The sequence below is a fragment of the Antechinus flavipes genome, chromosome 2 (genome assembly GCF_016432865.1).
Source record: "Antechinus flavipes isolate AdamAnt ecotype Samford, QLD, Australia chromosome 2, AdamAnt_v2, whole genome shotgun sequence".
Classification (NCBI taxonomy): Eukaryota; Metazoa; Chordata; class Mammalia; order Dasyuromorphia; family Dasyuridae; genus Antechinus; species Antechinus flavipes.
Genome location: NC_067399.1, coordinates 229,324,306 through 229,349,714, shown reverse-complemented (window position 1 = coordinate 229,349,714; position 25,409 = coordinate 229,324,306). Strand labels below are relative to the sequence as shown.

The 25,409-nt window shown below is 37.5% G+C and overlaps 1 protein-coding gene and 1 long non-coding RNA gene across 2 annotated transcripts in view; both read right to left on the bottom strand.

Moving 5' to 3' along the window:
* Nucleotides 1–25,409, bottom strand: part of FER1L5 (fer-1 like family member 5) — a 64,222-nt gene that overhangs the window by 26,594 nt on the left and 12,219 nt on the right. The window contains exons 6-14 of the mRNA XM_051973601.1: nucleotides 25,159–25,268; nucleotides 20,806–21,194; nucleotides 13,941–14,220; nucleotides 13,611–13,795; nucleotides 9,744–9,826; nucleotides 8,749–8,846; nucleotides 8,276–8,401; nucleotides 7,229–7,406; nucleotides 546–670 (exon numbers count right to left, since the gene is read on the bottom strand). Coding sequence (XP_051829561.1) covers nucleotides 546–670; nucleotides 7,229–7,406; nucleotides 8,276–8,401; nucleotides 8,749–8,846; nucleotides 9,744–9,826; nucleotides 13,611–13,795; nucleotides 13,941–14,220; nucleotides 20,806–21,194; nucleotides 25,159–25,268 — 1,574 coding nt within the window. The remainder of the gene's footprint in view (nucleotides 1–545; nucleotides 671–7,228; nucleotides 7,407–8,275; nucleotides 8,402–8,748; nucleotides 8,847–9,743; nucleotides 9,827–13,610; nucleotides 13,796–13,940; nucleotides 14,221–20,805; nucleotides 21,195–25,158; nucleotides 25,269–25,409) is intronic.
* Nucleotides 14,918–19,485, bottom strand: LOC127548810 (uncharacterized). Its single transcript, XR_007950471.1, has 3 exons — nucleotides 19,418–19,485; nucleotides 16,709–16,759; nucleotides 14,918–14,947 (listed from the first exon to the last, which is right to left on the bottom strand). It is a non-coding gene; the product is annotated as an uncharacterized LOC127548810 (long non-coding RNA).

Sequence of the window (25,409 nt, the reverse complement as noted above, 5' to 3'; positions counted from 1 at the left end):
TTATATACCCACTGCTTACTTAGCATGATGTCTGGCCTGGCCTACTGGAAGGATTTAATAAATATTTTTTGACTGACAAATTTAATCCAATTTGCTCAGATGGAACATAGTGTGGTATAATGGATAGGGGACTAGATGGTTTAAGGGTGACTTGCCCTTAAATCCTATCTCTGACACTTATTAGCTGTGTGATTATGTGCAAGTCCCTTGACCTTTCTGAGACTCAGTTTCCTCATTTGTAAAACGAGGATCATCATCACCTCTATTTTGCTGGGTTGTTGTGAAAATCAAATGAGGCAATGAACATAAAAAAATTTTCAGCCCTTAAAATGTCACATAAAAATTGTCATTATTATTTTATTCTTCAGTGAGGCAGCTAACTAACTGAGCTCAGAAGCTTTTTGCCAGAACATTTAATCACAAAGAGAAGTTTGTTTTTTCTGCAGGGGAGAGGTCACTGATTTCTTCTAGTTATGCTCCCTTATCATGGGTCTCATAGATTCCCTGCCTCCATCCTACACTGTGTTCTCAGCCAAGGCACTTACCAGTCGGTCCCGGGCCACATGGAGGACATTGAGGGAATTCATCCGGAAGCTGACATCCTCCCAGGTGGAGGTCAGAGTCACTACTGGCTTGGAATTATGCCAAGGGACATAGTGGTATGAAGTATCTGGGGCACACACAAAAGAAATGGAGGAAATTCAGCATTGGTATCCTTTCACTGATTTATCACAGAATGTGTGGACTATTTCATATTTGCTAATTAAAACAGCTCAAATAGAACAACATATATGTTTATGTATAAAGCATTTTGCAAGCCTTAAAATGTTACATAGATGTTACTAATAGTAACTATAATGTTCTGGTTGGTTTTCTGGAGGTCTTGGACCAGTTTTCATTTCAGCTGAGTTATCACCCACGAGAATAGCCAGGTGATAAAGTCTTTATTGTCTCCTTCACAGTCTGTCTCCTTGCCTGGAGCCTGGGCTAGCTTTCTGGAGGTCTTTCATATGGGACTTGGTTTCAGTAGAGAAATGAAGGAGGACAGGCCAGCCACCACGGTGGTGGGAGAGGGAGTAAATGTCTCTTCTCCAGTCCATGTTGGCTCTTATATACTCTATTATAATTACATCATCATAGGTGTGAATCTTGTAGAATAGGTGTCAATCTTGTAGAACTATATTAAATATTAAGTACATGTACTGAACTAGAGAACTATTAATCACCATGCTAAACTAGATAATCATTGTCTTATCAATTCCACTGACTTAACACCTTGTTGTAAGAATTTCTCCAGAATTCTGGCCCATTACATCTCCCCTCCCCCCCTTTTTTTTTTGTTTTAGAACATAGGTGGTTATATCCTCCTTGACTTCTCTGGAAGTGGGGATGAAAACACCAGAAAGGAAGTGATCACGCTCTCCCTGATGTCTCAGGAAGGGAGATGAAAACACCAAAGGGAAATGAGGAGTCAAACCAGATTAGCGGGTTTCTGAAGGGTCTCACTTGAAACAGGTATACATAAATATATCAACATAGGAGGCATTACACAAGCACATAGCAATATATAATGATAGCAACATAAATATAATTATATTTAATAATAATGATAAACAAGAGACAACTTGGCATAGTAGTTTTGATATCAGACCTAAGTCTTGCCTCTGACACATACCAACCAATGACCATAGAGCAAGTCAGTTAAACTGAGCTTCAGGAAACTCTCCAAGACTTACCTAATTCAACAAATTCAAATCAAGGATTATTCATTTAAATTGTAGACAGGATGAGCTCTGTAGAGGAGAGGGGAGTTCCTTAACTAAAGAGATTATTGATCTTTGTTATAGTTATGGTTGCCTATTTCAATACATTTTAAATATTAATAATAATTGCTAACAGTTATATAGTGCTTATTATGTACCAGGGACTATACTAAGTGTTTTACACTTATCTCATTTGAAATTCACAGCAACTCTGTAAGGTAAGTAGTATAATTATTCCCATTTTACAGATGAGGAAATTGAGGCAAATAATGATTAAGTGACTTGCCTGGGGTCATCTCTAATGTCTGGGGCTAGATTTGAACACAAGCCTTTCTGACTCCAAGCTCAGTGGTCCATTTCCTGAACCACTTAGTTCTGAGGTGTGCTAGGCTTTAACACTGGTATGCTAGCATCTGTATATAGGATGATACAAATCTTGGCAGAAATCTCAAGCTCATGTGAAGAACAAGAAAGAGAGTGATGGAAGACAAGGATGTAAAACATTGTAAAAGTTTGGAGAGAGAATGAGGCTGGTGCTTTTTGACCTTTCTAATTATTCTGATTTTTCTAGGCCTGAAGGTTCAGGCCAATTCCGTGCCTTCAAATATAACCTCTACATAAATATATTTACATAAATGTATATGTAACAACTATGATGATATAACAGCTATATCTATATAATATATAACAATATAACAATATAACTGTTACCACAAAACAAATATAACTACCTAACAATTTGTAATTATATAACATAGAATTATATAACCATGGAATAAGTAGAACTTTATAAATATATATAATTATAACAACATAACAACTACAAATATATAACTAAATAACAAATATATCTATATAACATTTACAACTATATAGAACTATAAACAAATAGAACTATATAACTATATAACAAATATAACTATATAGCAACAACAACAAAGGTAAAAATTCTATGCTTTGATCCACATTCAATATAACTATATGAAACCATATATCAAATAAAACTTTATATAATTACATATAACTATAGACAAATAAAATTATATAATCACATAACAAATATATATACCCACATATATAACTATACCTATATAACTATACAAATACAACTACAACTATATACAAATAGAACTATTTCTTTTTTGTTCTCTCTCTCTATATATATGTATACACATGTATTTTAATACATACATACATATAAAACTCCTTAATCTATTATTTTCAGTCTAGAGCTCTCTCTTGCTCTTCAGAATGCAGTAGCCTAGAAAGCGGTACTGAATTGGAGTCGGAAGGATTGAGTTTGAATATTAGACCTGTTATTTGCAGCTAGGTAGTGCAATAAATGCTTGGCCTGGAGTCAGGAAAACCTGAGTTTAAATCTTGCTCAGACACATAATAGTTTGTGTGATCTCATATAAGTCACCTAACCTGTTTACCTTAATGTCCTCAATTGTAAAAAGTGGATATTAATAGCACCTCCCTCCAAGGGTTATTGTGAGAATCAAATGAGATAATATTTATAGAGTACCTAACATATAATAAGCACTATATAAATGCTATCATCATCATCATCAGCATTTATGTGCTTAAACAAATTACTTAATCTCCCTGGGTCTCAGTTCTATGATTTATAACATGAGACAGTTGGAGAGAGACCTTTAAGGTTCAGTAGTTCACTGGAAAGAACACTGGCTCTGGAACCTAAGGATGGGAGTGTTAAATTCTGCTTTTATTATTTTGTATGAGTTTAGGCAAGTCAATAAATCTTTTTGGGTTTCAGCTTTGTCATATGTAAAATGAGGTGATTGGACTGGATAACCACTAATGTTCATTAAAGCTATAAATCTGTAATCTTAAGAAGCTCTTCTTATCCCTGCTCTTAGGACAGTCTCAAGGACTCCTCAAGCTTAACACATGGAAAACAAGTTATCTTTTCCTCTAAACCTATGCCTCCTTATGAATTCCCTATTCCCATTAAAGGTATTACCACCCACTCATCCATTTTCAATTTCTTCTTATTCTATTCTCCTTTGCTGATTTATTATCCACATACTATTCCCTAACGATGGGTGTGACCAAGGCTCTATCCTTGATCTTATTTCCTTATTACTCCTTTCATCTGATAACCTCAGTAATTTCCCAGGATTTAATTAGTATTGGTATGCAGATTATTCCCAGACCTAAATGTTCAGGCCCTAATTTCTCTTGAGTTCTAGTTCTGTGTTACCAACATTCTACTGGATGTTTCAAACTGAATATCTCACAGATTTCAAACAACACACACAACTTAATACTTTCTCTCCAAGAAATTCACCCATTTCCCAAGCTTTCATAGGCTTTACTGAGGACTTGTCCATCCCTCTGATCTCTCAGGTCTGCACCTTTGGCATTATTGTTTTTGTTTTTTTAAATAGTATTTTATTTTTCTAAATACATGCAAAGACAATTTTCGATATTCATCTTTGCAACTTTGTGTTCCAAATTTTTCTCCCTCCCTCCAAGATAGCAATCTGATATAGGTTAAACATTTGCAATTCTTCTAAACATATTTCCATAGTCATCATGTTGCACAAGAAAATCAGATCAAAAAGGAAAAAAAAAAAGAAAAAAAGAAAACAAACAAAAAGATGAAAATACTATGCTTTGCTCCACATTCAGCCTCCATAGTTTATTCTCTCTCTCTCTCTCTCTCTCTCTCTCTCTCTCTCTCTCTCTCTCTCTCGATGCAGATGGCTCTTTCCATCCTAAGTGTATTGGAATTTCTTTGGCATTGTTCTTAACTCCTCAGTTCCCCTCATTGCACATACCTTGCACAGTTGCCAAATCTTAACATTTATAGCTTCACTATCTCTCAGGTTCAATCCTCTTTATGTACATGGCATACCCAGTCCTTACCTCCCCAAGCTTTTATCACCCTATCATCCTTGGACTATTTCAATAACCTCAGATTTGGTCTTTTTGTCTCCAATCTTTCCTCAGGCAGTTAGGTGGGTAGAGTATCAGGGCCCATTTGGAGTCAGGAAGACCTTTTCAAATCTAGCTTCAGTCGTTTATTGGCTGTGTGATCCCCTGCAAGTCACTTGATTTCTCTATGTCTCAACTTCTCAATGCTAAAATGGGGATAATAATAGTAATTATCTTCCAGGGCATGTTATCTCATAAATATGAGATAATATTTATAAAGTGCTCAGCATGGTGCCTATCACATAGTAGGCAGTATAGAGTATTCTTTCCCTCTCATTCTAATAGAGGTTCCACAAAGCCATCAAAGTAATTTTCCTAAGGCACAACGACCATGCCATTTTTCTACTCATATGTTATAGTGATTTTCTCATTGCTTTAAAGATAAAGTATAAACTCTTCTATTTTAGTAGTTAAAACCCTATCTTTGCAATCTTTATAACACTCCCCTTCAATGGATGACTATTATCCTTTAAAAGTGAGAAAGCCATGGGTTTTAAGCATGGGTTCAAGAGTTAGCAGTTCTTGTAAATTTCTCGGGCATGCAAGGAGATTTAAACTCCTAAATTTAGATTCACAGTCTAATGTTTTACATCCCAAATCCCCGTACATAACACTTATCTCCTGCCTCTGTGCATTTGCACTGGCTGTTCCACATTCCTGGAATGCCTTCCCTCACATTTCTGAATCTTAGAATCCCTTGTTTGCTTCCAGATCAAGCTGAAACACAACTTCATGATCCCCTCCTCTCCCTTCCTACTTCTGTCCCTTTAAAATTTGCCTTTTCTTTTTTTTCCCCTTCTATTTGATATATATCCTATATATACTTAAGTATATATTGTTCCTATCATACACATACCTCTCCTACTCATAAATTTGAGTTCCTCAAGGGCAGAGATTTTTTTTGTGTGTGTATTCTCAGAGTCTGGCACTTTGAGAAACTTATTGAGTTGTTTCAGTCATTTACAACTCTTCATGACCCCATTTGGAGTTTCTTTGGCAAAACAGTGGAGTGGTGTGTCATTTCTTCTGCTTATTTTACGGATGAGGAAACTTGAGTTAAACAGGGTTAAGTGACTTGCCCACAGTCACTTAGCTAATAAATTTGAACTCAGAAAACTGAATCTTCCTGACTCCAGTTCTGGTACTCTATCCTCTATGCCACCTGCCTGGCATCTAGCAGGTGTTTAATAAATTCTTACTATTGGTTGATCTTTTTTATCTTTGGCTTTTCCCTTTCCTTTATTTCTTATATCCAATGGAACATGTCCTGTCAATCCTACCACCAAAATGTCTTTCACAATTCTTATCTTTCTCATCATTGTCATTATTAAGCAATCCTTTTTCTTGTTTTCACAAGTCCAAAAGTGAAGAGAGGTTGGTCCATGAATCACATTTAGTATCCTCCAACAGTCTAGATGTTAGGACAAAAAAATAGTTTTAAAAGGATGTTAGGAGACATCTGTCCAAAGACCAGAAGGAATCCATCTCCAGTATTCTAGTTTCCTTGATAATGTCTGAAGAAGGCATGACCATGATAGCACTGCATTTGTTTTAAAAAGCTAACAATAAATACTGGAGGATTCATGAGTCAAAAAAAAAAAAATTGAAATGCTTGGTGTTTTTAGCTCCAGATTTGGGGGAGAAGGATGGAGACAGATTTAGAACTTGGAGTAGAAGGAATTGATTGGGTTCTAGTGACAGTCAGAGAGTTGTGAAAATCCCCTTTTGGTTGGAGGTGCAGGTTCATGAACCAGAAGAGTTTTAGGTGGCAAAAATGGAAATTTATTGTTGGATGAGAAGTCAGCTTTGCTAAGAGACTGACTTCACAGTGGTAAAGTCCGATTAGGGAAATGGAAGCTGGTGTTAAGAAGAGAATGTCTTCTCAGTGGGCAGGGTCCTGACAGGCAGCTATACCAAGGAACAAGACATAGTCCTGCTTTGGACATTCTGCAAAGAAATGAGCAAACAGAAAACTATTATATGAATAGATCTTGGTGGAGGTAGGGTGAGATGGGAGTTGGGGGGAAAGGGGAGGGGTGGGGTAGCTTGAGCTGATCAGACCAGGATCTCCCAAAAGAAATTGCTTTGAAGGCTTTTTCAGCCTGAATTTGAATGGAGATCCGGCTATTAATGGAGATAATTTGCCTTAGAAATGGCTCAGTTGGATGACACCACTAAACTTGTCTGGGAATATGCTTCCCAGGAGGGCCTGAGACTCCAATCTCCCTTCTTTACACAATTTTAGAGTGTTAATTTTACAGATTAAACACACAATTTCACACCTCCCCTCAGAATGAAGGGGGGTGGGGTACATAGGAAATAAGGAGAAACAAATGGGAATGAAAAGAGATAGAGTAGTGAGGAGGAGCTAGGGAAGAGTTTGGGAAACATATGCAAGGTGCCAGGTGGAGAATGAGTTAGTTAGACTAGCAAAGATGGAAGAGTGGAACATTTAGGGCATGGATCAAAGGAACAGAAGAGAATGGAACTGGGCTATTTACCGTCAACCACTGCTTGGCTGTACTGGGTGGTAGAGGTCAGCGGCTTGTAATTCAGGTCCATTTTGCTACCATAGTGGCCAAGGGTGACCTCGAAGTGAATCTGGCTCTTAAAGGCTGGCATCATGGTAGAGGAGAGGAAGATGATACACAGTCCATAGTTTTGTTGGTTCAGTTCATTCTGTTTAATGAAACACATATCACTCCCACACCCCAAATCAGTTAAGCAAGGGAATCGAAAGACTAAGGGGAAGGAAAGCAGAGAGACAAGGATGCGATGCCCATGAAGAGTTACTGGGGCATAGTTTGCCTCCCACAGGAGTCATCCTGAACTCTCTTTAGATAGTCTAAAATATTATTTTCATCATGTATTACCCTTCTTCAAAAGCCTACAATGGATTCCTATTGACAAATGGATTAAACACACATTCTTTTGTCTTTCATTTAATTTCATATTCACCTCTTACCTAAATGATCAAAACGGTATTTTAATTGGTCTTTTTGTCTCCAGTGTCTCCCTTCTCTAATCCATACTCCTCTACACAGCTGTCACTCCCTGCTCAAAAAGTTCTGATTCATTCAACTATTGATTCAGGATCAAATAAAAATTCATCAACTGGACATTTAAAGTGCTTTACCTAGACTCAAATTCACCTTTACATATTGTAGATCACTCCTCTTCATATACTCTATGATCTTAATCAAATTAAGTCTATTTGCTATGCTGTGAAATGACCTTCAGAACCCTAAATTTGCACATCTGTTCCCAAAACAGAAATGTACTCACTCCCTTTTATCTTTGGCTCTTAGAATTCCTAGTATCAAAAGGGATCGATTCAAAGCTCACCTTAAGGGCTAGCTTCTACATGAAGCTGTTCCTAAAGGTGGGAGGGAAGGAACTAACAATTGGGGAGAGCTGGCAATTTGTACTATAGAATGTGGTGCTTTACTTGAGTTTTAAAGGACCTAGAAATTCTAAGAGATAAAGGTCTGAAGAAGAGCATTCTTGGTATGAAGAACAGCCAGTAAAAAGCAGGAGACAAGTGTTACCTCTATGAAGCCCGCCAAAGTCCTAGGGGGAAGTGCTTTTGCTTTCTTATCTTGTATTCCACAGACTAGTTCCATTAAGACTCTACCTTGATAAATTAAGCCTTCCTCAGTTGAGTCAAGAAGGAACTAAGACAAAGTTGAGAGAGGTAGAGTGAAGAAAAGGTGGAAGGCTATTAAAAAATAATAATAAAAACTCCCTTAGTGCAGACTCAGTATCCCAGTTATTTCTTACCCAGAGGTGATCTAAGAAATGCATAGTGTAATTGATTCCCCACCCTCAGAAGGTAATTCTGGATGCTAGTAGACACAGGACTCGAAGAAGGGTCTAGGGCTTCAGCAGATAAACTGCTTCTAATGCCAGGATGATAGTAAAGGAGATGCAGTAGCATGTTTCTGCATCTTTCAGTATCTCTTACTGATGGTCTAAGGGTTGAGGGTTATTCCCTACCATAGTTCTCTAAAAATGGACTCACGGGTTCTTCATCAGAGAAGTTCCAGGATAATGCCTTCTCTCCCCCATGAAGAATGAGATAGCTAGGGCCAAAACAGGGCAAGAAACCTGAGAATTCTCCTGAGAACAAAGGGAGAGGAAGTGTCATTGGATTGAATGGAGGGTGGGAAGTTAAGAAAGTAGAGGGCTCTACTAGGATTACCTTTAGTAAGAGCTCCAGTAGAACAGAGATGTGTGATATTCAAACTGGCTGTCCCAATCACTTCATTGTGTTTTCTTTTGTCCCTGAGAATGAACATAGTTCCAGCTGAGCTCTAACAGACCCTCTTTTCATCTCTCACTTCATCCTGGATGAACTTCAGTCTCAAATTCATTCATTCATTTAACAAGCAACTACTATGTACCAGACATTGTGTTAGATGCTGGGGATAAAAAGACAGAAATCTGCCCTCAAGGAGCTTTCATTTTACTAGGGACTGGGGTGAGAAACAACATATATACGGATGAATAAATTTCAAAAATACACAAAATAAATCCAAGACCACTTTTTTTATTGGGGAGCATTACTGGCTGGAAAAAAAATCAAGATTATTTTCACAAAGGAGGTGCCCATGGAGATTGAGACCTGAAGGAAACTAGAAATTCTAAGAGACAAAGATGGCAATGTAGAGTATTTCAAACATGGGCAGAAGCACTGAATTGAGAGATGGAATGTTGTGTACTGGGAATGACAAATAGATATTTTGGTTATGCTACAGATACTTACCAGTCAAGAACCCTCAGCTTGATGTGGTTAGTCATGCAGGGCAACTGCAATGGGAAGTTTGGAATAATAATGGGTAACGTGCTCAAATTTTCAGGATTTCCAATCCCCTGTGGTGCCTTGGTGAATTAATCAATACTAAGGACAATACATTAGTTCAAATGAATTGGATTCCAATTTTAAACACCTACTGTGTGCAGAGTACTATCATAGGCACTGAGGGAGATACATTTTAGATATAATGTAGTCCTTACCCTCATGAAGTTTTGTGCCATGGACTGCCTTGGGAGGCAAGGAATTGCTCTTCTTTCTGAGGTATTCAAAAGTTGGATGACCACTTGATTATGTTAGAGAGAGAATTCTTTCTCAGATAAGTATTCAACTAAATGGCTGCTGAGCATCCTTCCAATCCTGTAATTCTCTCATCTTGGGATACAGACTAAGCTTTACAAAAGCCTAATGGTTCAACTCCTGATGTAGCTTATGGTATACAAAGCATCAGCATTAATTAACCAGTAATTTGGATGCTTTTCTATCCCTTGTACTCTTGGTTTCATTTCCTTCTGCTTACATTTTACCCTTGACTTCTTCCTCTTTGCCTGCATACATTCAGATGTCTTCCCATTCTAAAAATTTCCTCCAGTACTGCTAGCTTCTTAATTATAGTTCTTCCTCTGGAAGGGATGGTCTAATTGTTAATCTTCATTTTTTTCACCAACCACTTGTTCTTCATCTCCATGTAGTTTGGCTTCCATCCTCATCCTAATCTTGAAATGCCCTTTGCTAAGATCTCCTATAACCTTATAATCAAACTCAATGGGCTCTATTGAAATTTCATGGCTCTCGATTATCTAAGAATTCCTTCTCTATTCCAGTCATTGACTTGCTTTCTCTTCCCCATCTTTTTAATGATATTAGATTGAATGAAGCCAAGGGGTTCTGACTTAGCTAACTTTGTTGTTAGCACAGTAGTTTGTGTGTAATTAAGGCTTAATAAATATTTGCTAAATTTCAACTGAAGTAAGCAAATGAGAACTCTGAGCTTTCATTGTTACAAAGCTCAAACAAGAGCATTTTTTTTAGGACTGGTTGTTCTTATTCCAGAGATATTCTAACAAGTTTGATTTTTCTGGTTTTCCAATTTTAGATGGGAAGCAACAAATTAATAGAGGGGCTGGTGAAATGTAAAATTCGAAACATTTACAAAAGCAAGAAGTGATAGCTGACAGGGAACACAGAAATTTTAAAGAACAGACTCAAGTACTTATAAATTGCACTATCATGGAGTCAATTGAGCTATAGGGCCTACAATTTTTCTATTTGGAGCATTATTATCACTGTATGACCATGACTACTAATTAAGTTTGGCCTTGATTAAAAGGCAAGCTTGAGGGAGAGAGAAAAAAATTCAGAACTTAAAATCTTCTAAAAGTGAATTTGAAAACTATCTTTACATATAACCAGAAAGAATAAAATACTATTAAGTATTTGAGGGGGAAGGCAAACTTATGTTGTGATCATTTTGTTCAAGAAGTCAGAGGAGTATTTAAATTATCTTAAAGACTTTCAACAAAATGGATTTGAGAAGAGAAAGTTGTAAAGGATAAGTTTTAGTTATTTGCCAAAAGACCAGAATAATTCCTTCTTGACAGTGAGGTCTTACTCTTGCATTCTTTTAGTCAGAACCCCTAATCTCTACCTTTATTTCCTTTTCCACTCCTTTCACTCTGAGGCCCATGTGAAGAAAGAGCCAACTGCTAAATATCTCTTCTGGTTCTATTTCCAGGGCAGCATGCATGGATGGGGAGGAGGAGGGTGTCTTGTGCAGGGAAAGAACCAGATACTTTACCTGAACAGAGAAGATCAGAGTTTCGTCCCATCTGGGACTCTCCGTTTGGAGCTTCGGATTAGTTTTGAGCTGGGAGATATTCAGTGATAGAATTAGTTATTGTAACATTTCATCCTCCTGTTGTGGGTTATTCCCTTTCCTCACTTCCCCTTCCAATCTGTCACTGACTACTTCAAGGAACCTTTTCTTTCTTTTTTTGGCAAGGCAATCCAGATTAAATAACTTGCTCAAGCATCAAGGGTCTACTTTGAACTCAGATCCTCCCAACTCTAGGGAGTTGTATCTACTGTATCCTGAACCTTCCTTTTCTAGGCTTCTTGATGTATTTGTCTCAATGTCAAGCTAGGCTCAGGTATCACTATTAGGACCCTCTATTATCCTTAATGGACAGCTAAATGGCAAAGTGGATAAAGTGTTGAGCCCCGGAGTCAGGAAAATTTTGAGTCAAATCTGGCCTCAGACATGTATTATCTATGTGACTCCTACATAAGTCACTTAACTCTGTTTGCCTCAGTTTTCTCATCTGTTAAATGAGTAGGAGAAAGAAATGGCAAACCATTTACTATCTTTCCCAAGAATACCTCAAGGGGGTCACAAAGAATCTACAACGACTGAACAATAATCCAATTCAGAGAGGTTGGGTAACTTGTTTGAGGCTGTACAGGACCTAAGCTGGAGAGGCAAAGTGGTAATTCAAGTCTCATGACTTCAAATCCAGTGCCCTGTTCACTGTATCATACCACTTCTTAATAGATATGGGGAAAATAGTCCTAACTATTCTAACAGTGATCTTCACTATTATTAACAAGACTGAGGGAAAGCCAGTGTGGTGAAGTCCCATGAGGTGAAGATGGTGATGACTGGGTAGGGATAGTCTATGTGACGATAATGAACCTTGGGAGTTTAAATATAATCTAGGGTTCTCAGTTCCACACCTGGAGTGTATAGTTGATAGGATCCAGAACCTAAACAGAGGGTTGGAAGTTTAAATTCTAGGTCACTAGGTCAAGTAGAACCTCTGCCCTTTGCTAATTATTCATTTCAATTAATTAATATTAAAATTAGTAAATGGTAAATACTAAACCTTGGGCTAGGTGCTAGGGAGAAAAAAACAAAATGAAAAACAGTTTTTGGATCACAAATTTAGACTCCGGGGTCTCTTTCCATCTTGTTCAACCTCCTTATTTTATAGTCAAGAAAATTGAAGCACAGGGAGGTTAATATGCCCAAAGTCATACAAGCAGGGAGAGGGATATAATCATAAATCAAACATCTCTAAACACAGTGGTTTCAATCTTTCCTTGAGGAGGCGTCCCCCTCTCCCCTCTTCTCCTACTAATAAATGTTTAACAACTGGCTTTGGGGAGAAAAAAAGTATCAGAACTTATTTAAATTTCATCAGGATTATTATTTTGTTGTTGTTGTTGTTGTTGAGGCAATTGGGGTTAAGTGACTTGCCCAGGGTCACACGACCAAGAAGTGTTATGTGTCTGGGATCAGATTAGGTCCTCCTGATTTCAGGGCTGGTGCTCTATCTACTGTGCCATCTAGCTGCCTGAACTCATAGTTTCAAAAAGCAAATAACTAAAGGGGATGAGAGCTTATTTTAAAAAACAATCATAATATTCAAAGGCTCCTTAGATACTGTCTAGTCTAATGCCTACATTTTATAGAGGAAGAAACTGAGCCCCAAACAGTTTAAGTGATTTTTCTGAAGGTTACAAAGTTGTTAAGGAGAAAATATAGGAAAAATCTGAATCTCCTGTTATCTTGTCTATGTCTTTTTCTGCTATACTATGCTATTCCCCACCACTTAAAGTGAGAATATAGATATCACCTTCCCCTCAGAACCTATTTTTCACTTACTATTTTCCCTGCTATTTCCACCTCCAGCATAGGATTCATTGAGCTCTTTTTCTCCTTGACCACACGGGAAAAAATCCTAGAAGTCACAGTAGTTTCTGAGGAGCAAGAAATGGGGTAGTAAGAGAACTTTTACATTCTTTAATGTGATACATTAGGATTTTCCAAGCAGGCACTATCCTCCCTGGGGATAATTCTTCCCCCCAAATGGGATAAACAGGAAAAACAACAGGGAAGAGAAAATATCTTGGGATGTTCCCTGAACTAAAAAGCCCAGGGCAGACCTAGGAAGGGGGAGCCATCTAAGAAAGTCACATAAAAATCTAAACAAAGATTTATGGGAAAGTTCTCCCTTGACAACTTTCTTATTCTAAGGTTCAATGACAAAATCATAGTTGGGATGTAGGACTATGGTAATAAGATGAAGTATTGGGAATCAAGCAGATAATGAAGAACTTTACTGGTTTTACTGAAGTGCAGGTCTTCAGCAGAATAGATATAGAAACAAAAAGTAGCTAATTGGATAGGGACTATGGCTGACATAAAGAGATTCTTCTCCATTTCACCAGTCTCATGCAGATGTCCATGATCCACCTGGAAAGATCATTGAATTGATGGAGACAGGGTCTCCTCAAAAGTCTGGGTTGAAGCCAGGAGACACTGACCTCTACCCTCCCACTCATGGACCTCCATCCCCTAATGCCATCTCCTGTGTGGAAGAGGACTGAATGAGTCAAACCAAGGCCCCACAGATGTACTGCAGAAAGTGGCCCTGGCCAATCTGGGTGCATAGTCTCACCGGAGCTTCGTCTCCAGCACCGAGGACAGAAACGGTGACCTTCAGGTAGCCTCTGATCCCCAAGTAGGGTTTATTAGAATGACAGAGGCCTAGCCATTTCCTCATGAGTGTGTGTCCTGTGTGGAGAGAGAGGAATATGCTTCTATTGACAAGTTTCAGGGCTCTCCCATTTCTCCCTTGGAAGCCAGTCTGGGTATATTGGTGTAGGTCTAATTTCTTTCTGGTTCTAATTGAGTTACAGTATTAGCTTCTTCCTAAAACTTGGAAGAAAAGAGAAACCATTAATGGTGGTCCCTTCAGGCAAGATATTCTACTAAGATGGCCCCTCCAAGGAAAGCTTGTAGGAAATAGAACATTATATTAACTTTCTAGGATTGAAGGTTATTTATATTGATTACTGACACAGGCTGAATCCAAACACTTAAGATGAAATGACAAAAATAATTACATAATCCTTAAATACCATCCAATCTTTAGCTGCAAAGTTACAATGCTAGTAGAACTCAATTCTCATCATCTAATTCCAATTGAACCTTGTCTCTCCTTATCCCTCCACCTCCAATCTCAGCCTAAATTTGACCTATAACAGAGAAATTTGGACAGTTTATGATTTTTGTCTAAGGTGGAGACCCTATTTGGAGAAAAGGTACTGGAAATGTTATGTGGAATCTTCTACATTATTCCTAGTCTAAGGGATTAAACTAAACATGTGTGAATTATGTCTTCTCCATTGGAATCTAAGCTCCTTAAAGACATGGGATATTTCTCCTAAGCTTCTGTGTTCCCAACCCTTATCACAATGTCTTGACACATAATAGATGCTTAATAAATGCTTGTTGATTAACTGATTGATTTCTAGATATTTTGACTCATAGATTCACTTTTTTTCATAACAACCATAGTAATCATCACCTACCTGGAGATTGGTAGATGATCCAAATATCTATCTAAAGAAACAAAAGAGACAAATTAGGGACTTCACTCTCTATTTTAATTGTACTCATATAGCTCATGGGTTTGTCTTGGCAGGTAGATACCCAAATATTTTGTCTACAGTTATTTTAAATGGAATTTCTCTCTCTCTTGCTGCTGGACTTTGTCAGTCATATATAGAAAAGTTCATGATTTGTGATTGGTTTCTTTTATATTCTGCAACTTTTCTAAAGCAATTGTTTCAAATAAGTTTTTAGATAAATCTCTAGTTATATCATCATATCATCTAAAAAGAGTCCTGTCTCTAGGTAGAGCCCTAACTAGATAAGGAGGGGTTTTCCCCATTATCACCAGAGAGAGAATCTATTCATCACTGAAGGCTCATATGTATAAGGATGAATATGGCAGAAGTTGGTTGTCAAGGTAAACTTTGTGAAGGGATTTTGGATTTGAGTTCATTTCCTTCTAAGATAAAGACTATTAGAACACATTAACTTCATGAGATGGGCCAGAGCCATTTTCTTTCTGGTTTAGTATTCTGTCTCTGCTAGAGACACAGAGGGACATATATTAGGAAGCTAGTATCTGTCCACCTTTACATGGACCTCAAAAGTTAGGAAAGGCATCCCCAAACATCTTAAATTTCCCTTAGACATTCTGGTTTGATAATTCCATTGCTCATGTCAACCCTAGAATATTCTATATTTGGGCGCTTGGGATTTTGGTTCAACTTTCTGCTTAGATCATAAAGATGACCTTTCATGGGATGTTATTCCAAAATTTTTTGAAGAGCCTGTGGCTTTTGCATGTGAGTTTGGTTTCAGCCTTTATTACTTGCTATGAAGTTGTAATCTGCCAGTCTCTCAAACTTTAAATAAAATTAAGCCTTTCTACCTTTTGTGATTAATGGATTCTCTTACTGTATGGCGGAAAACTGTCCCTTTCCTTGAAGTTTTCTTTTCCTGATTTTCAATGACCATTCTGATTTTGTTAGTCTTAAATTTGAAATCCATAGTGTTTGAAATCCATAGTAAACACTTCATCACTGTATGGATTTTCATCCCATTTCACCTTAAGCCTTCTCCTTTCTTGATTGAAGATTCCTAATCTCTTTAGTGTGTTCTATTGCAACAAAATATCCTCTCTTCATTTGTTCACTGTTTTATTTGCTTTAATGGGCACTTTCTCTAGTTTTATTGTATTTTTTTTTAAAAAGGTACAACTACAAAAGAACTAGATACCTCCTTCTAGGCTTGGAGGGATTGTTATGTTAGTTGGTTAGGGATGATAAGCAGGGTCAGGTAGACTGCTTGAAATCAATGTAATTGATGATTCCTGAGTTGGGTTTACCAGGAAAAGTTCAGTTGTTTGAGGGCAGGGGCAGTTTTATTTTTGTCTTTATATTCCTATTACCTAAAAGTGACTAACATTGTGATTAATAAATGTCAAATGAACGAATTTGACAAGGGAATTATAGGGCAGATAGAGTGTTAAGCTACCAGAGCCTTGGGCCAGATCATTATAGTTTTCTGCAATTTCTCCTTTATCCCTTAGAGAAAAGATTCTTAATCTGGAAGAGGGTTGGAATCTATGAACTTAAAACATATCTTATTAATAACATTTCCATAAAATTGGTTTCTTTTATTATCTTTTAAGATTTTACGTATTTAAAAACATTATTCTCAGGAGTCAACAGGCTTTACCAGACTGCCACAGGGGTACATCATACAAAAAAGCTTAAGAATCTGTGATCTATCAACTCAGTTGCTACTCACCTTGCACCCCCCAATCTCTGATTTGGCTCTCCTTGCTTTGGAGTCTACCACCTGTGGAAGAAGTTTCCAGAAAGATTCAAATTCTTTGTAAATTATCTAGTCCTCAAGAAGGGCATGGGATGTGGGAGAAGTGGATAGCACAGGAGCTCCTCAATTCTTTAATTCTAGCCTTGGGTCTCTGGGGGATTGGGGTTGAGTTCCTTTCCTTCTTGGTCAGAGGAGAGGACATAAGAAATGGCTATGGGGTATAAGAAATAGGAATTTTGGAAGAGAAGAGGTAGGGGAAAGTCAGAGAAAAGATTAAGCATTCAGAGAAGCTGTATTCTAAACACCATACCTAAGCAGTGTAGAACATAGGAAACTCATGGTCTTATTTTTATACTAGTCTTAGCAAGAGAGCTGAGGCAAAGATTGTCCTTTTTATAAAAGGGGATGAAATCCAAGAGATCTCAGGCAAAGAGCTTACTGGTTCAGGTCATATACCCAGTGCATGACCATCAAAAATTAATTTCTATAGTGTCTCTTCTTCTAGTCCATGTCTCTTCCCAGTAAATTTCTGTTGCAAAGATTCTTAAACTGTGAGTCATGACACCATGGGGCTGCATAATTGAATGGGGGAGGTTGTGGAATTATGATTTATTATCAGTAAATGTTTGATTTATATAACTATTTTATATACCTATATACCTGGGGTCATGTAAAAAATTCTCAGTTGAAAAGAGGCCAAGAGTAGGAAAAAATTTAAGAATCCTTGCTCTTTTTTATATGGAGGAAAGAAGGGTCTGGGGGTGGGGATAGTGATCATTTTTCATAGACAACAGGAAAACATCCTTCCTCTTTCTCTGCAGTGCCAACTTCAAGACTGTATGGAGTACTTTCCAACATGTCTCTTAAAAGAAAATCTTTCCTAACTACTCACTCCTTATGCCTTTCTTTGATGATCTTTTCTTTCTTTGAATTCCTTTGATATTTGGAATTTGTATCCCAAATCTAACACTTCATTATATTGTTTTATATTAGTATGTAAGGAGGCAAAGAATTATAGTATATAGAGAGCTGGTCCCAAAATTCAGGAATCAGTTGATCAATCAATAGAACAATATGTATTTATTAATTATCTATTCTGTGCCAGGCACTAGGTCTTGGAAGACTGGGCTCAAGTCCTGACTTTGATACACATGGCCCAGATGACCCTGAGCAGGTCATGTAACCTCCTATAATCTTAAGTAGCTCTGAAAGACTTCAAATTCTGGATACTGAATATGGATTGAAACATGCTATTTTTGCTGGTATGCTCTGGTAGAGGGACTTTTGTCACTGGAAGTTGACTTATTCTTAAAAGAATAAGGTCTGTGTCTTTTATTCAGCATAGGTAGACCTACCTGTATCTATCTATCTAGATGTATAGGAGATATTCAATCAATACTTGTCATTTCTTTTGGGATCCTCTAATACTTAGCACAGACCTGGGTATTTAGCATAATTGGGAGAAGAGTGCCCAAACCATTAGGGTTCATAAGGAATTCTTTCCTCCAAGGCAAATAAGTATCTACTCTGCAACTTATAGAAAGTTGCCTATGCTAGTAAAAAGTCAATTGATTTCCCCAGACAGTATTTGCCAGAGGTAAGACTTGAATCTAGACCAGCTCTTCATCTATTATACCAAGATGCAGGTCATTTAACAAATGCATTCTTATGTTTCAAATTATTTGAAGATCCATTATTTCATCAATGCAGATGCTTCCTTCACTGATGCAGATTGCAGGAGTCTCTCTATACTTGGGGTGGGATTTCATGAGATATAAACAAGAAAGCTTTTTAAATAGTGGCTAACCTTAGACAAGAGACATATTGAGCTAATTATTGGAGTCACAATTTTCCAGCTTGACTTGTGCCTTCCAAAATCCAGGCATTGGTGACTTCTATGCCTTAATGAGGCAGAAGAATTTTTGTTGACTAAAATGAGATATTTATAAAGCACTTGGCACAGTGCCCAACACATAAATGTTTAATAATTTATTTTATAATTAATTCATATAATTTATATATATTAAAATTTATATAACATATAATTAATTTAATAATTAATAGTTTAATAAATGCTTTCTTCTTTCTCCTTCTCTTCTCCCTTCTTTTTCTCCAATATTACTAGATCCTCTTTGACCAGGGAACATGGATCTGTGTCAAGATCCCAGAACATTGGATCAAGTTCATGGTATATGAGTCTAGACGATCAGGTGAATGAAGGAGAAAGCACAAACTTTTATTAAACACCTACTATTTGCCAGTCACTGTGCTAAGCATTTTATATATATTATGTCATTTGATCTTTCCAACAACTCTAGAAGTTAGATATTATTATTATCATCATTCCTCATTTGATCTTCCCAACAACTCTGGAAGGTAGATACTATTATCATCATGCAGGAAATTGAAGCAAACAGATGTTAAGTTACAGAAGTTACAGAGTTAGTTATAGAGCTAGTAAATGTGTGAGATTGAATATGAACTCTATCCATTGTGTAACTTAGTTATTTGATGAAATCACAGACAACCTTGGATAAGTTAATTTCTGAGAGTGACCCCCAGAAAAGTAAGAAGGGAGGATGACAGTTTGTTCAGGAATGAGGTATGATGGGAAGTCATTCCCCACACCATCGAAGAGGGTAATAATGCTGGAGGTTAAGGAAAACTAATTGGCTTTCTCACCCGGATTGAGAGGATTTCTTCAAAAAAGTCTTGGGGATACCGATGATGGAAATTATGGAAGAATTTCTGGAACATAAAAGAGGTAGTGTTACATGTTGGGGGAGGGAGGTAATAAGAAGGTGGAGAGTAGGCAGTTGAGCGAGAATGGTTAATTCTAAAATTCACAGAATCATGAATCATAATATCATCACAGATAATAGAACCAAAAGGGGCCTCAGAGGCCCTCTAATCCAAATCCTTCTTTTTAAATTTGAGAAAACTGAGACCCAAGGAATTTAAGTTACTTGTTCAAAGTCATGTAAGTAGTGTCAGAAGTAGGATTTGAAGTTCTCATTTTCTTAAAAAAAAAAAAAAAAAAGGTTTCCTTGAATTTTCAACTTGTATTGATATACGTGGCTGCTCATCTACACCCAAAAAGAGAGGATTGTAGGAACTGCATGTAGATCACAACATAACATTCTCACTCTTTTTGTTGTTTGTTCAGTAGCATTTTGTTTTCTTACTCATTTACTTTCTTTTTTTGATCTAATTTCTCTTGTGCATCAAGAGAATTGTATAAATGTTTATATATATTGGATTTAACATATATTTTATTATGTTTAACATATATTGAATTGCTTGCCATCTAGGTGAAGAGATGGGGGAAAGGAAGGGAAAATCTGAAACACAAGGTTATGCAAGGGTCAATGTTGTCAAAAATGCATATGTTTTGAAAATAAAAAGCTTTATATAATAAGTTTTTATAAGCTTTTATAAATAAAGCTTATAAAAATCTTTTATAAAAATAAAAGTACAAAAAATACAAAATTAAAAAAAAAGATATATGTAGCTGTTCAAATATATGAACAAATAATGTTGTCACTTTCAAAAAATGTGGTGACATTATCATTTTACTTTCTCTAAAGGGGCAGGGATCAGCATCAGAAACCCAAAATTTAGAAAAATGTGCCTACCTTCCCTACCTATTTAGGAGCCTCAAGTGATAGCAGCATTTACTTTGGCCAAAAAACCTGTCTCATGATCCATTACTTTATGCTAAAAGCCTTGACTTCCTTTTCAGTCATGTCTGATCCTTTGAGACTCCATTTGGGGTTTTCTTGGAAAAGATACTGGAATGGTTTGCTATTTCCTTCTCTAGCTCAGTTTACAGATGAGGAAACTGAGGCAAGCAGGGTTAAATAGTTTGCCGAGGGTCACCTGGACAGTTAAGGGTCTGCAGTTGGATTTGAACTCAGATCTTCCTAACTTCAGGCCTGGCATTGTATCCACTGCACCACCTAACTGTCAAATAATAAAAATGATGATGATAAAGATGACAACAGAGCTCACAGAATGGAAAAGAATAGAATGGAAGGCACCTGAAGGAGAATCTAGTTGAGTCCCTTTACTTTACAGAGAGGAAGTTGAGTTTCTTTAGAAACTTCTCAAGACTAGACCTGGAAAAAATAGTAAGCCAGTGGCCCTTACTTCCCTGAGAAATCCATAGCTGATTCTCATGATCCTTCTGGGCTAGAGCTTTTATGCATTGCTGGCTATAGTTACTTCCAGGAAAAAAAAAAAAAAGAAAAAAAAAAGCCTGGTATCCAAAGCTGATTATTCCCCATCTTCCCTGTCTTTCCTTCCCCTCTCCCCATGCTTCCAAGCCAACCTCATTGAAAAAGGGGTTATTTCCCTTCTTGATCCGAGTCCGATGCTCATGTTTTCCAATTAATATCTTCACCACTGGCTCAATGTTGTTTCCGTGGAGCTGGCGGGCTTCAAATATTCTCACCTGGACCTGAGGGGAACAAGAACAGTTGTTAATAGTCTGGGCCAGATCCTAGCACCCTTGTCAGACAGGATCCTGGGAACCAGCCGTTGGCCGGTCCACTGAGTGGACATTAAGCTGTACCTTATTTTACAAAACAAAACAAAACAAAAGAGAAGCCTCTGAGAACACAAAACACACTTAAAAGGATGGATCAGGTAGGGCCTGGAAACTACAACAACTTGGGTCCTTCTTCCTGGGGATTTCTTAGCCTCCACCCTTGTTCAGGCCCTGGTTATAAGATCACAGACTTTGGGCAGGAAAGGGACATTGGTGGTGATTGAGTCCCAGACTGACTTACTCCTTTACTTGACCCCAGAGCCCATAACTGAGAACCAGAGGAGTGACCAAGACAGTGAGTGACAGGACTGAGATTCAAAATCAAAGCCTCTATAGTTACATCCAGAGCCCATGCCCTTATGTACTGGTGCTTCCTGAGCATTTTCAAATTATTTCTCTCCTCCATGTGACCAGATTAATTTTTCTGAGTTATAGCTTTCATTTGGTCACATCCCTGGTCAGAGTCTTTCAATGGTTATTATTGAAAGCAAAGTTTCTTAAATTGTGTATCGAGATCCCATATGGGGTCCTGTAAACTGAATGTAGGGGTTGTGAAAAATTTGGCAACAATAAAAAGTATCAAACATTCCATCAAGATTTAATTAATTCTTTATGTAAAAATAAACAAACATGTTCATTTTATTAGTATGTAAATTTGTTTATATCTTCAATAAATGGTAAAATTATATGTATACCAAAGAATTGTTATAAATTTCTTTATGATTTATTAGCTAGTAAATGTTTGGTATACTTATATATCTGGGGAAATGTAAAAATTTCTCAAGTGAAAAGGTATTGTAAGTAGAAAAAGTTTAAGCCCTAGTCTAAAGTCTAAATGGTCTCCTGATAGTGTTTGTTCTCCTAATCTTTCTATCTGGCCTTATCTCCTATTATTTCTCTTTATGAGCCCTCTACAAAATCTCCTTTATTGTTATTGATAAAGTGGTACGTGAAAGGATGTGTATTGTTTCCTCCATTAGACTACTAAATCCCAAAGAATAGTGGAAATTTGGTTTGTTTGGGATTTTTTGGAGGCAACTGGGATTAAGTGACTTGGTCACAGTCACACACAGCTAGTAAGTTTTAAGTGTCTGAGGTCACATTTGAACTCAAGTCCTCCTGTACCATCTAGCTGCCTATGGATTCTAGAGTATAAGGATCTTCACCTCTGGGCCACAGGGTTTATTTGCAAAATGAGCCTAGATAATTCTAAAATGAGTCAATCAGCAAGCCTTTATGTACCATGTATTTTGCTAAATCATGGTGACATAAAGAAGTCCAAACCCATGATATTAATAATTTGCTTCTTGTTCTTTGGGAAATGATGAGCAGGATGCTCTCAGAAAAAAAAAATAAAGAAAAGAAAAGAAAAGACAAACAGATCGGAATAATTTACTTCTTGGTATTCCCAACAGTGCCAAGCATTCTGCTGAGGACTCTTATTTCCTATCTTTTAAAAAAAAAATTCAATTCTTTCCCTATTTCTGGAATGCCTTCTTTCTTCTTCTAAACTAGGGCTAATTGTTAGTTGTTCAGTCATTTTTTCAATCTTCAATTCTTTGTGACCCCAATTAGGATTTTCTTGGCAAAGATACTGGAGTGGTTTGCCATTTTGCACTCCTGCTCATTTTACAGATGAGGAAACTGAGGCACACAAGGTTAAGTGACTTGTTCAAGGTCTCACAGCAGTAAATGTCTGAGGCTAGATTTTTATTCAGGAAAATCATTCTTCCTGATTTTGGCCCAGCATTCTATCCACTTTACCATCGACCTGATCATATATTTAGGGTATGTATATTTGTTTCCCTTGTAGGCAGGAATTCCTTGAAGGCAGGAATTATTTAATATAGGGTTTTATGATTTTAGAGCCTAGTTTGGAATCAGGAAGATTGGAGCTGAAATCAGTCCTTTGGCATTTACTAGCTGTGTCACCCTGGACAAGTTAATTAATCTTGTTTGCCTCCATAAAAACAAACAAACAACAACAACAAAAACAAAAACAAAGACAGGCAATCTTAAGGAGTTCACAATCTAATGTAGGAGACAACATCCGAACAACTTTGTACAAATAAACTATATACAGGATAAATTGAGGATAATCAATAAGGGGTGGCACTAATATTAAGAGAGATCAGGAAAGGTTTCTTATGAAAGGTGAGACTTTAGCACAAACTTGAAGGAAATCAGAAGCTGGAAGTGAGAAGATGAGCATTCCAGGCCTGAGGAATACCCAATGAAAATGCCCAACCAGAATCAGAAGACAGAGTATCTAATGCTAGGATGAAGAAGGACGACATTGTCATTGGATTGTATAGCAGTGGGGAGAAAGTCTGGTGTAGCAAGACTGGTAAAACAGGAAGAACTCAGGTTATGAAGAATTTTTTTCAACATATTCCTTTGGGCTTTATTTTTATACAAATAGTTTTTTTATTTTTTAAAATATGTGCAAAGCTGTTTTCAACATTCACCCTTGCGAAACCTTGTATTCCATATTTTTCTCCCTCCCCGCCATCTCCTGCCACCCCTAGATGACCAATCCAATATAAATTAAACATGTGTAATTCTTTTAAAGGTATTTCCATATTTAACATGCTGCCCCCCCAAAAAAAACAGATCAAAAAGGGAAAAAAATAAGAAAAAACAAGCAAACAACAATAAAAAAATTAAAATATTATGTTATGATCCATATTTAGTCCCCATAATATAAAGTTTTAAAAACCAAATAAAATATATTTGCTCCTAGAGGTAAGTGGGAGCCACTGGAATTAATTGCAAAAGGGATGGCTAAAGGGTCCTAACATGGTCAGATTGTGCTTTAGGAAGATCACTTTGAGAGTTGGGTGGAAAATAGAATAGGGAAGTACTTGAAGCCAGAAGACCTATCAGCAGGCTATTGCAATGTTCTAGGAATGAAGAGATGAGGGCCTGCACCAGGGTAGTGGAAATGTCAGAAAAAAGGAAATATATCAAAAATGTTGTGAAGGTAGAACCAGCAAATCTCAGTAATTGGTTGGATATGGGGGTGTGTCCGTGTTTGACAGTGATTTCCATTTTCTTGAGTATTCAAGCAGAGACTCTATGACTAATTGCAGTTCTTGTTTGAACTTTGGTTCTTCAAGTGGACCATGACATCAAGGAGATAATGAGGATTTAAATGAGATGGGGCTAGGCAAGGTCATCTGCCTCACTTTTCCCTCCAGAGTCATCTGGGTCCAATGGTAAGATATAGATCAAGACAGAGCTGGTCCTGGATGCAATGGGAGATCCTGGCATTTGTAAGGCTAAGGTCTTCAACAGTTCTCAATTTGACTGAGCTGCCCCCATTCAGTGATTAATGCTATGTAGCTATTGAAGCCAAGAATCTCCTGTTTCACTGAACCAAAAAAAAAAAAAAATCTAATAAATTTGAGAGCAGAAGACTCTCAAGGTTTCAGACTGAAGCAGAAATGATTTTATTTACATTCAACCAGAGTCAATCAGGACCCAAAAAATGACCAAAAGGGGCCCTTAATATTTTTTGATTGACTATCAATAAATATTTGAATGGTTAGTTTTCTCCCAAAGCTATAATTGCCCAGCTTTAGTTGCAGCCACCTGCAGGACAAAATTTCTTGGGCCATATTTCTGGCTGTAAATACAGAGTAATTTTCACTGGGATTCCATGGCAAGGGATCTGGGGAGATACTTGGAATAGAGCCTGGGAGGTCCCTCTGCATGTTTTCACAAGGCAACCTCTACAGAGGCAGCCTCCTGTAAGTAAGTGTAGGCTTGGAATCTCTCCATCACCTCCCAAGGAGTGCCAGCAGAGGCTCATTAGGGAAAGCTGGGACTGCTTTAACCTGAGCATTGAGACAAACAGCTGGAGCCTCCTTACCTGGAAATCCTGTGGCTTGAGGGTCAGAGGCATTCTCACATTGTGGCCAGTCGCCATGATTTCCTGCCCTTCAGCCTCCTTACAGCCCATGCCAAGGCTTTGCCAGCTTTCTGGGGAAACACAGACATCTTAGATGGGTTGGGGCAGGGAGAAGGAGTTGTTCTCTCAAAAGCAGCAACCACTAACGGGAAGGGGGAGAGATGACCATATCCTGTTCTCTACATCTCTCTGATTTCCTTCTCCCTTGAGCA